At 45.3% G+C, this 12545-nt stretch overlaps 1 protein-coding gene across 1 annotated transcript in view; it reads left to right on the forward strand.

Annotated features, from left to right (window-relative positions):
• Positions 1 to 7919: 7919 nt before the first annotated feature.
• The window catches only part of ITGA9 (integrin subunit alpha 9), a 212134-nt gene continuing 207508 nt past the window's right edge, over positions 7920 to 12545 (forward strand). Inside the window, exon 1 of the mRNA XM_030445225.1 lies at positions 7920 to 8115. Within this exon, the coding sequence (XP_030301085.1) occupies positions 7946 to 8115 (170 nt within the window). The 5' untranslated portion in view covers positions 7920 to 7945. The remainder of the gene's footprint in view (positions 8116 to 12545) is intronic.

Consider the following 12545-nt stretch of genomic DNA (forward strand, 5'->3'; position numbering starts at 1 on the left):
TAGAAATAGAGAGGTAGTCTGGGGAAAAAAAAGCCTTTTAGTGAAAAGTCATAGTTTCAGCATTCACCTCTTTTACTTACAATCCCCATGAGGTTATTAAGAAGATTATGAATAGAAGATATAGGATAGGGCAATGCCTTTTGAAGGCTAGCAACACGTTTTTCTCCAGCTTGTATGATAACAGCCTCATCTAGTCTTAAGTTTAAAATTTAGCCATGGTTGAGAGCTCACTAGTTAGCCAAGAAACATGGAATTAGATGAGACTGAGGCAATGCTACCAAGGGAGTTCACTTTAGGAGCTCACCAACCTTTTTAAGTATGGAGATATGCATGACTTATGTTTTAAGGCTATCATATTTTTGGTTGCATTTCAGTGATTGTTTGGGAGGTGCTGGCAAGTGCTAGCTTTGGTGTATTGAGGTTAGGATTTCTGGAGTTCCTCTATAGTCATGGATGAGAGAGGGATTTTATCTCTGGACCATTTCTGAAAGCCCAGCTTCAGGTGCTCTCCGTTGTCCACTGATGGAGCTCCACCTTTGCTTAACCATAACTCATATACCTTGATAACCTCTTCCCTTCCTCACAAGGGTCCTGATGGGCCTCTGTCAGTGGAGATGAAGGAAATAGACTTTTTTCAGCATTTTGCTGAAGAGAGGCCTCACAGGCTGATGCAGCTACTTCAGGGGTAACAGCCTGAGTCACATTGTATGTGCTGTCAGAATATATTGCCACATGGCTTATTTTGGATTTACACATTTTTATTCACTGGCCTTCCTTATAACATATATGCATCAAAAGAAATAGCACATAGAGAATTTGATTATAGTTTATTGCCAACTAAAAGTGTGTCTCCTCTTATTATGGTGATAAAAGCTTTTTGATCCATTAATCCCTGGGCTGTGATAATGAGGTTCAATCAGCTCTTGAGTGACTGAGCCCACAATCTCACTCTTGTTCAGTGTGGAATACTGCAGGCCTCCTGGTGTGACCAAGCCTACTGAACAGAAAAACAATTCAAAAGAAGCCCATGTGTTTTGTTTGGGATGCATGTGTGTAGGTTTTTCAATATATGTAGAATATGAATAGGTACAGCAAGGGTGTAATTCTACCCACATGCAAACAAACACGTGTCAGCTGTCAGGAAATATGAGAGGTGCAAAATGTAATGACTACTTGCCATTAGCAGTGTATCCAAAAGGTAGCTGGAGTCCTAATGCACCCTAAGCACATGCTTGGCTTCAGGTCTGCCATACAGCCCCCCCTAGGTCAATGAAGAAGAAGCATGCACTCATATTTAAGTATGTATTTCACGAGGCACATCACGTGGCTGAATAACAACTGCTGTGGGGATGTCTGTCACATGAATATGAAAATGTAGAGATCTAGATGTACTAAGGAAAGAGAAAAACCCTAAACCTTTATCAAATGGGGAAAATTTACCTGATGGGGTTTTTTTTTTCTTTTATTGGCTTAGATAAATGCCTTCAGTTACTGGTATAGAGCATATGATAAATGTTTTAGTCATATGTTTTATTTTAAGTGAAGCATTTTCATTTGGGCACAAAGTGATCATAAATCAGGATGAAGTATAGCCCAATACTGAAAGCCAGGGCAACAGTTTAAGTGCAATATTAATGCATAATTTTCAAAGGGATAGAAAAATGGACTAAGTAAAGTATAATTTTAAATGAACTAAATAAACTGCATTGCTGCTTCAACAGTGAAGTTTAACAAAAGAAATTCCTTAAATACCTAAAAAGGGGCAACTGATTTTTGCATATGAGGCTCTGAAAAATCTGGCTTTCCACTATTTTTTTAGCTATTATTATGATAAGATTATTTTTTATTAAGCCATCAGCTTCTGTATCATGTAAGATTTTCATTAGCTCTGTCTTCCACTCAGATAAAACTTTTTGGATTCTCAATCTGTTTGCAAAACTCTAGTAAAGCTCCATGAGAAAGGTGAGAGACAGTGGTTGAAGAGCTAATGTCAGCAAATAACAGTACCAGCAAGACCATATTTTTCCTTTTTCCCTATTTACTCCAGCTGGAGAACTAGCTACAGCCAAATGGAAGAACTGACCAGTAGGAACTACATGCTTATATTATGTGAGGAGATCAGTGCAGGCACCTCATCAAGTTTTCCAGTGAGAACTCAACCTGAACATGCTACCTAGCTAAAGTAATTTCTCTTCCATGTGATGCAAAAATTGAGGGCAACATCTCCCTGATGCAGTGGGAATAACATGGGAAGGTATAGGTTGTACCATGACACATTACAGCCCAGATTTGCCAGTAAGTGTAAATGCTCTGAGTGATTTGAGGTCTGACAGGCTGAAATGGCATGAGCTGGAATGTTGGCAGCGCCTCTCAGTGTGACTGTAGTCATTTTGGAAACACGGATCTCCATCCCTGTCAATCCAACCACTTCTTACTGCATCCTCTGATAGGCAGGGAAATGTGAGGAGTTCCCTCTTTATCCAAAATATGTTATATTTATCATATTTTATGGATTTATATTAATATTTTTGTCTTCTGTAGTTGTTTTATGTACTTGTTATGAAGCAACACCTCTTTCTGACAGCTTCAGCAGTGATAGGGGAGTGAAAAGAAAGGAGGAAAGATAAATCTTTTCCATTCTCCTTACCAATGAAATGGGGCAGTGCTCTTCTGTCTGCTCAGTGGTGGAGGCAACAATCAGTCTTTTGGATGAAGCCACAGTGGGAGAGGAATTGAAGAGGATGGTCTGGTAAGCAAGAAGAGCACAAAAACTGTCTGGAAAACTTCTCATCCACTGAAAGACTAAAGTTCATTCTCCTGACCTTCTTAGAGCTGAGTCTGAAGGTGGATTAGATCACACAGGTTGGTGAGAACTGACTAAAAATAAACTGCAGTATTATCATTAAGACCTTATTTTAAAAAGTAGGTACTAATCTCCTTGTATTGAGCATTTGCCAGAGAAATACAGAGAATGGATTCAAAGCATCAGGTTCACTTAAGGTTCACTTAAAACGCCCTTGCTAAGCAAAGACTGACATAAACATGAATTATGACCAGGGGAGGCAGCAAGCTGAGTTTATGGGATGCTTTCCCATCTTTAGCACGTCCCTGCTGATGGATGCTGAGGTGGGAGAAGGGGGTGTAGCCCTCTCTACATACTGAAGCTCAGCCTCTTCCTCCACTGTGGCTGAGAGAGTGGGAGGGAGCTGGGTTCAGGTTAGAAAAATCCCCACTTGAACAGAGGGGGCTCCAAAGAGATGGTCAAATAACAACTCATTAAGTTGTGGGTGCTGCTGGGGAAGTTGGTGAAAAAAGTAGAGTTACTTGTGGATATTGACTGGCTTAAAAGAACCTCAACCACAGTGACACCACAGGAATGTCATGGCACTTCTTTGATGCAAATGCAAGGAAAGGCAAATGATTAGCATACCAAAAATCAGTCTTAAAATTAAGTAAGATATTAGTAAAAATAGGGAAAAGAAAACCTGGCTTCAATATGTGCAGCACAGGAGCAAAATAATCTATATACTAAAAAATATAATTTAAAAAATCACATGTGAATTGGCATTTTGGGAAGCCAAATGAGAAGCCTATTTTGGGAAACTATCTGTTAGCACTGAGTCTAACTAGGTCTGTACAGAGCTGAATCTGTACACAATGAAGACGTGGGGCATTTGCTTTCTTTTTATTTCCAGTCAGAACATTACTGTGTTGCTTTTTTTTTTTTTTCCCCTGAGCTCTATAGTTCAAATTATTAATTAAGAAACTATTGTCAAGGGTCATGTTCCACAGACAGCCCTCAACTTACAGATAACTTTTCTAATTTAAAATCTAATCTGGAGACAGAGCCCTGCCAAAATACAACATGCTAAATTCTGGGTTAGTGCTCAATTATATAGGTAAGTGTAAACTACCAATTAGCCCTATGGTGCAGGTATGGAGCTTCTCTAGATGAAGCAGTGAGAACATGGACACAGAAATGCAGCTACAGCTATTCCTGGTTTGAATGATTCCTTCACAAAGGGCTGCCATATGATTTAATGTGTTATTTCTTGTTCTCAGCCCTTATTTTACCATCATACTCATTTAACAGCACATTATTATTATTATTATTGTCTCTGCAGTTGGGTGCTTCCCATTGCTTTTGTAAATGGCATGCCAGGATTTTATCAGTTAAACCTAAGCCATCAAGACAGGCGGTTTCTGTTTCTTCTTGGGCTGACAAAATTCCTGCAGGATTAAATGTTGCGAGATGACTTCAGTACTTGGATGCAGAGAAAGAGAAAGAAATGGATGGAAGTGCAGTGTTCCTGGCCTTCCTCTGGATAGTCTTCCTTGCCAAGAACGGGGAGCTGAAATTTTTTATGGACTGACACAGTTCCGTATTGTATCAGTTTCTAGACGAAACAAGTCCTCCCCAGAGTGCTCCACAGCATGAGAGACAAGTGTTTCATTCACCTCATCTAGCTGCTGTGCTGCCCTCCTCCCTCTGGAGATGGATGGACCCCTTGCTCCCTCCAGTGTGTCAGCCCACATTTCCTTTGCCCTTGTTGCAGAGCTGCCTGAGCATCGTTCAGTGCTCAAGTAATTAACTGAAAAGCCCCTTTGCTTTCTTGCTTCAAAAGGCAGAGAATTTGGCTTGGCAGTGCTAATGGGATTGTATGTCATTTGTGGAATTTGCTTAATCAAAGCATATTGACTTTCTGCCTAAATCAGATTACTTTGATCCATATTGATTACACAGTTATAAAACCCCTGTGAAAATCTTTTCATTAAATGTTATAAATCTCCCTGCTAATACCATGTAAATGCCCCATTGTTCTCACTTGGTGTTCTAATGAGCAATTCTTTCAATTTGATCAAATACTAAAGGCTGAAGTTATTGATAAGTGACTTTTCCTTTTGATTTGGTATTGAGCACCGTGCCACTTAGACAGGAACATGTTCACTTCTCCATAACCCTGGGCAGAAGAGAAGACTCGCAGTACTCCAACCTTTTACAAGGCACCTTGAACAAGAGCTTTAGAAAATTATAACACTAGGCTTTACGCAGCAAATATAAAGTACCTTGAGACTTCCTCCACTAATTTTTTTTCACCACAACATTCCATAGTTATTCCCCCTCTATTAAACCTGTCCCTGAAATATTCACGGCCAACATCAAAAATGGCAGTTTCTAAACAACAACATACACATATGGCACCAGGGTGCTTGCACTGAGAGTGATGCTCAAGGGCAATGAACAATCTTTTTAGCTGGGAAGGATGCTCCCCAGCAAAAACAGGCTACTCATTTGAAAGACCCACGTGGATGCCACGAAACAGCTTACCACAAAATTCATTCCTCAGTGAACACGCAGCCTGGTGCAAACCCTTCGCAGAAAATTCTTAAACTATCAGCAAAGCTTCTTGCACTGAAAGATCAGACCTGCAAAAGCCTTTTCCCATGCCAGCTTTCAGGAAGCCACAACATCCAGCACTCTGCCCTGGAGATGTCAGAAGCAAATTCCCACTGACCTGTCTCGTGCCTGTCTGAGGGGTACCAGACCTGGTAGTGCCAGTCTCCAGCTGCCTGCCAGGAGATGCAGGAACTGTAGTATCCGAGTTCCTGGCCCCTCTGCTCTTGTGTTTCCCAACACCTACTCTGCTCTCCCAGCACACACCTCCTCATGGATGAGGGCAGTACGGGGACCTGATAGCCAAAGCCAAGGTGAAGAGAGCCAAGGCCCAGAGAGTGGTGCTGAACGGGGCTGCATCCAGTTGGCGGCTGGTCACTAGTGGTGTCCCCCAGGGATCAGTGTTGGGCCCAGTTCTGTTCATTATCTTCATTGATGATTTAGATGAGGGGATTGAGTCCATCATCAGCAAATTTGCAGATGACACTAAGCTGGGGGGGAGTGTGGATCAGCTGGAAGGCAGGAGGGCTCTGCAGAGGGACCCGGACAGACTGGAGAGTTGGGCTGATTCCAATGGGATGAGGTTTAACATGGCCAAGTGCCGGGTCCTGCACTTTGGCCACAACAACCCCATGGGGAGCTCCAGAAGCACAGAGTGGCTGAGAGCAGCCAGGCAGAAAGGGACCTGGGAGTCTGGATTGACAGGAAGCTGAACATGGGCCAGCAGTGTGCCCAGGTAGCCAAGAAGGCCAGTGGCATCCTGGCCTGTATCAGGAACAGCGTGGCCAGCAGGTCCAAGGAAGGGATTCTGCCCCTGTACTCAGTGCTGGTGAGGCCACACCTCGAGTACTGTGTCCAGTTCTGGGCCCCTCAGTTCAGGAAGGAGATTGAGGTCCTGAAGCGGTCCAAAGGAGGGCAACCAGGCTGGTGAGGGGACACAAGCACAGACCCTATGAGGCGAGGCTGAGGGAGCTGGGGCTGTTCAGCCTGGAGAAGAGGAGCCTCAGGGGAGACCTAATCGCTCTCTACAACTCCCTGAAAGGAGGGTGTAGCCAGGTGGGGGTTGGTCTCTTTTCCCAGACAACTTTCAACAAGACAAGAGGGCATGGTCTTAAGTTGTGCCAGGGGAAGTTTAGGTTGGATATTAGAAAGAATTTCTTTACGGAGAGGGTGATCAGGCATTGGAATGGGCTGCCCAGGGAAGTAGTGGATTCTCCATCCCTGGAGATATTTAAAAAGAGACTGGATGTGGCACTCAGTGCCATGGTCTAGCAACCGCAATGGTGGTTCAAGGGTTGGACTCGATGATCTCTGAGGTCCCTTCCAACCCAGCCAATTCTATGATTCTATGATTCTATGAATTCAACAGCTGAAGCTCCCCAGTACCTCTGAGGGAGCATGCCTTCTCTGGGATCCTGGTCTTGATTCTCAAGAGGAATCTAAACACCATTTCTCATGAATGCCAAGCACTAAAATGAATCATTTTTACTAAATAAGGGAAGCATGGACTCTACAGGCCCAAGGGTTTTCCAGCACATAACTTGCTTGCACTTCTTCAGGATGGTGTCACACTCACCCACTGGATGAGACTGCCTTCTGCATTTGCTCTCGCTCACCTTTTATTGCATGTTTGATTATTTTCTCTCTACGACAGTGTAACTATTAAAATATTACAGTGATTATGATCCACTTTTACTTAGCCACAAAGGTTGCTGCCTCATTTTCAGACCTGAAGAACTAATGCCAAAAAACACAGGTTTTGTTGTTGTTTGGGGTTTTTTTTGCCAAGTATTTTTACTCCCGTTACCCTGAAAAAAGACACCACCTCTCCCCACGGCTTCTATTTCCCCAGGAAAATCTCTGTTTCGGCGTGACCCGCATCGGGCCCTTCTTCTGTCACCCTGGACATGAGGCATTATTCCCCTCCGTGCTGAGGCAGGTCTGAGGGCAGGACGGGTTCCTCCCAACACCTCTTTTGGGCCCTCGGCTTATTGGCTTTCTTTCTTCTCCCTCCAGAGCCCGTGGCGGCCACGGCCCGGCGATACCGATGAGGGCAGAACCGGAGGGGCACGCGAGCAGGGAGCTGAAGCCGCAGCGGAGGAGCCGTTTCATGGCAGAGGGGGTGGCGGCGGCGGCGGGGGGGCCCCGCGGGACACCCCCAGGACGTCGGGGCGGGAGGAGCCGGGTTGAAGCGATGAGGCCACAGCGTTGCGGGGCGGCCATGTCCGCACCCGGCGGGGTCCCGGGGGGAGCGCCGCACGTGCCGCCCGTTACCGGCGGGGCGGGTTCCCGGGCCCCGCGGCCGCCAGGGGGCGCCATCGCGGCGGAGCTGGACCGGGCGGGGAGAGGGGAGCAGCGGAGCCGCGGCGGGGCCGGGCCGGGCCGGGCCGAATCGAGCCGAGCCCATCCAAGCCGCGGGGCGGGCACAAAAAGCGCCGCGCCCGGGCGCCCCGCCTGGGAGACGGCGCAGGGGGAGGCGTGGGCTCGACGGGCCGGTGCTGAGCGCTCCGCGGCGCTGGGACGGGGCGGTTGCCCCCGTGGGCTCTGAGGATGCCGGCGGCTGCGCGGCGGCGCGGAGCGCGGGTTCTGTGGGCGCTGCTGTGGGTGGCCCTGGCGCGGTGCTACAACGTGGACGTGGGTCGCCCTGTGGTTTTCCAGGGCCCCAACGGCTCCTTCTTCGGGTACTCGGTGCTGCAGCACTACCACGACAGCACGCGGTGGTGAGTAGAGAGTGCGGGGGACGTGCGGGTGGCGGCGGGGATGCGGCGGGGCTGACGCTGCCGGGGCACCGTGCCCCTCGGACGCCGCCTCTGCCGCCGCCGGCGAGCGAGCGGGACCCGCTCTCCGTCCCGGCTGCGGGGTCTCTTCCCCGCGCACTTTCCGTCCCAGCCCTGCGGCTCCGCGGCCGCCGGCGGACTGTGCGCGGTGGGTTCATCCTAATGTGAAGCGGGGTCTCCCCCTTGCTGGGCGGTGTTGTGGGGCGGGGGTGGCCCTCCCGGGCTGGCGGCACGGCGAAGTCGCCGTGCTCAAGAGCCAGCGGGGTCCCTCGTGTCTGGGGGGACCCCGCTTGCTTGTGTGTGTGTGTGTGTAGATGTTTAGCGGCTCATCTCCGTGACATAAAATGCAGGGGATATGAAAGATGATGGGTCACGGCTTTTAAATGGGAAGAATTTTAGCAGCGGTAACCTGCAGCGGGAGCAGTGCGTTGAGCACAGACGGGGCTGATCCCTCCGTGCTGCGCCCGGCGAGGAAGCAAAGCCTGGAGAGACGCTTCCAGCTCTGGAGGGTGTTCGTCCCCTCGGTGTTCCCGCTTTTGGCAAGAGAGACGGCGGAGGAAGTGTCTGTGTAATTTTTTTTTTTTTTTTTTTTTTTTTTTTTTTTTTTTTAAAAAAACCATCAAGAACGATGTTCGAAAGTTTGTCTATATCTCAAAAATTATGCAAACTGGCAAGCTTCTTGCTTTTCCTGTTGACTGAAAAGAGTCTTGGAGCATAGTCTGTCTCTCTCTTGTCTGGGTCAGAGGGTCTTTGTTAGAATTAAAACTGATTTCTCTTAGCTGGACCTAGTTGATGTCATCTGGTGCACTTCTAATGTGAGTAGGAGCCACTGCTGCCAATAAATGCCCACAAAGCTTGTCTTTATCTTTTACACTTAGATAGGGCCCAATTACTCAGCTGTTGATGTTGGAACTGTGGTGCACTGTGATATAAATAAATGTATTCATGCTGGCGGCCAGTTCTTTAAAAATGAATTTCTTTCACACTCTTTAGTTCAAAAGTAGTTGTATGCTCTGCCTTTCTCCACAGTGGCTTTAATGGAGCATTCATTTTTAAGGACTTATTGGAACACTTCATGGTGCTAAAGGTCTCTGGGAGAAGAAAAGCTCTCAGTTTAAAACAATGCTTAACTTGGGATAGGAACCAACAAAGGATGCACAGGCTGAAAGCTACTTGTATTCAACACAGATTTCTGGGGATTCACAGTGGTTTGAATGAAATGCAGATCTAGAGGGGTATGGTGGGATGAAAATGGTGTTTGTTGCTCCTTGTTGGAGGTGTCTGTCATTCTGGTCAATAGTTTGGGTTATCTTCAGGTAGCACCTGTTGGTGACGTTTTTGGAAGGGGAGATCTACCAGTAAGGGAAATCTCCCTGATGTTCCACTCTGGAAGTGATGCTGGACTCACAGTGCTGGGTGTATATGTGAAGGCAGCTGCCTGCAGGAAGTCTAGTGCTCAGAAGTGAAAACTCTAGTGATGCAAACTCCAGGTTTCTGAAAACGGACCTTTTTCACCCAGAAACAAAAACTATCTAGGATCAAGAAATATTTTAAAATAAATTGTTAGCCAGATCGTTGCTTAGGAAGTTTAAGAGCAGTTTGGTATGGTCAGCAACAGTACTGGGCTATAAAAACTTGGGAGGGTGGGATTGTCATCACTGATGGGAAAACTTCCCTCTTGATTGTGGGACCAGGGTGTTTGTTTCCATGTGTGCTTCAAAATCCTATGGCCAACTGAGGCTGGGATAAATAATTTGGGAGGTATGTTTTTTACAGTCTCCTTGACTAGTTTGCCATGAGCAGATGGACTCTTCATGTGTGCGTGCAACCTGAAGGTCAAGGGACAGTGATTAAACTTTCTGCTCTTGAAAGTATATTCAGCCTTCTTTCAGTTTTCTGAAGATGGCATCCCCTGTACTGGATGGGCATATTCTGAGTGCAAACACGTTTTTTCATATTGCAACATGATATTATTTTAACATATTTCTTCTGGAAAACTTAAAAGATTTGGTCTATCTTCCTTGACAGTCAGACCATCAAGGGCTGAACCATTGTCAGTGCCTTTAGCTATGCCCACTTAACGGGGCATAAAGGCTTGCTGAATTATATAGTACTATTTAAAAACCATATTTATACTGTACACAATCTTATTTCTGCCTTCAGATATCGCTTCGAAGCATTTAAGTCTCTGATTTCCAGTTACAGTTACTACCAGTTGCAGGTTATTGAAATACAAGAGACAATCCCACTTTATAGTGAGTGCAGTGGGAAATGCTTAGTAGAAGTGATGTCATTTTTCAGATTTGTCAGTTTTTTGTGTGAAGCTTTCACATGCAAAGCTATACAGCTATTTCCCTAACTGAGTGAGTGATTTTTTTTTTTTTTTTCCTGTTTCTTTCAACTGTGTTGAAACTGTTGTTGCTTATGGGGAAAGGTTGAAATCTATTACAGGGAATATGTAGTAAAAAGTTTTTTATTAATCCCACCGTAGTATAAGGCTCCTTTTTATATTCACAGAGTTACTGTTTGGTTTTGTGCGTCAGTTTTCTTCTCAGCTTTGTAGTTTTTCTTTACTCAAAGAATAGCTATGATTTTAGTTTCTTCTGTCTGTTTGGCTGTAGCATATAGATACCACAGTGAGCACTAGCTGTATTAAGTTAACTTTAGACAGTAATATTTTGGGAATTCATGGCTTGCCTGCTGAGCTGTGCACTGTGTGAGCCTGCAAAATGTGATTGATATATCTGAGGCTGATAGGGCTCCTGACTATCTAAATTATTTAATGTGTTAATATGCTCTCAAGCATTTGAGAGTGTTGTCATGATAGTCCAGGGCTTCTTGTTCTGAATATTGGGGTCTGATATGCACCTCATGTTCTTCTGATCATGAGAGCTTCTTAGATGAAGTTTATTATTCTCAGTAACCTATTTCTGTAGGTGTATATATACTTATGTCCCTGTGGTATACATACAGAGTCACTGTTTTGTCTTAAAATCCTATCTGTAATGGCCAGCTCTGCAACATCAGTGTTTCAGCCCATTATTTACCAACACCACAAAGGCACCTGTATTTATTATCCATCAGCTTGTATATTTTCAGCAAACCAGTTCAGGGTTTGTTGATTCTTCAGGGTTTATATGAGCTGCATATTCTTGCGAGAGGAAGGAAAGCGGCCCAATATTTGGTTTGAAATATTATTTCAGATAAATGTGATGAGTGAGGCTGCTACGCAGTCCTTACCACAGAATTTTTAGTGAATAAGGGTACTCAGCCTCTGCTACAACAGTAGAGCAAGTCAGTGCCTTTGACCCTATCTGAAATAGTTAATTGGAACAATGCTTCTGTTTTAAGAATTGTTTTTGCATAGTTTCAATCTCAAGAAAAGTTTGTCATCACAGATGTGCTGAGGTTATTGTGTTTCTGACAATACCTCCTTTTCCTTTCTTAAGTGGGTTTTATGGCTGTAAATTTTGAAAGATTTACCACAGTTCCCCATCATTGCCATTTTCAGCCAAGTAAGGAACCAGGTGGCTGCTTGCATTTGGAGCAGAGACAAGCTGAAGTGCCTTCTGTTCTCTGGTTATAATTTTGAAGCTTGGAGGTGTAGACTGAAAAACCGACCAGGAACATTGCTTTCTCTGCTTTCCTTCAGACAGTTTAAAAGAAACAAATGTCAAGTTTTTGCCCCAATAAAAAATGTTAATGTGACATCTCTAATGTTCTTTTTCAAAAGTAGGATGTTAGTTTATCTCTCTCCCTTTCCCTCCCTATGCCCCTGTCTTGCAGACACCCCAAATCCCCTCAACAAGCCAGGGTAACAACTGTATCCTTCCTGGCAAGAATATCTGGCATGAAAAGTAATGGAGTCAGCTTAGTTTCATAGCATCCCGCTGTGAGTTTTACAGTAAGGAATGAGTCTGGGTTTTGGGCTTTGTTGCTTCATTCCTTTGGCCCTGCTCTTCACTGAGTTGTGCTGCTGCTGAAATAATGGAGGCTGTTCTGCTTCTCAGGCTGATGTATACTTGTTGTTGGTGTGTGATGCACTTAGGTGCAACCAGAATGAAGATGCAGGAACAGAGTGAGCTGTGGAGGGTGGGTGTTTTGTTAATGATACTGTGTTTCATAAATGGTGTCATGATGTGCTGTCTTGGCTTTTTGGGGAACCTGGGCTTGGTGTTGTTGATTGCTGGTCATCCATCTGCTGCTCAAACAACAGCCCTCATAGTTCTGGCTCTGCCTGGGATGGATGAACCATTGGGGTTTTATTTTGTAGGCTTAGCAAGGGACAGAGATCTTTCTGAAGGGAAGAAACTAAACTGGGATGTGCTTGGTGGTGCACCCTCTTCTGTGCTGCTTTTGAAATCTGCTGTGGT

The sequence above is a fragment of the Calypte anna genome, chromosome 2, assembly GCF_003957555.1.
Source record: "Calypte anna isolate BGI_N300 chromosome 2, bCalAnn1_v1.p, whole genome shotgun sequence".
In the NCBI taxonomy this organism is placed as follows: domain Eukaryota; kingdom Metazoa; phylum Chordata; class Aves; order Apodiformes; family Trochilidae; genus Calypte; species Calypte anna.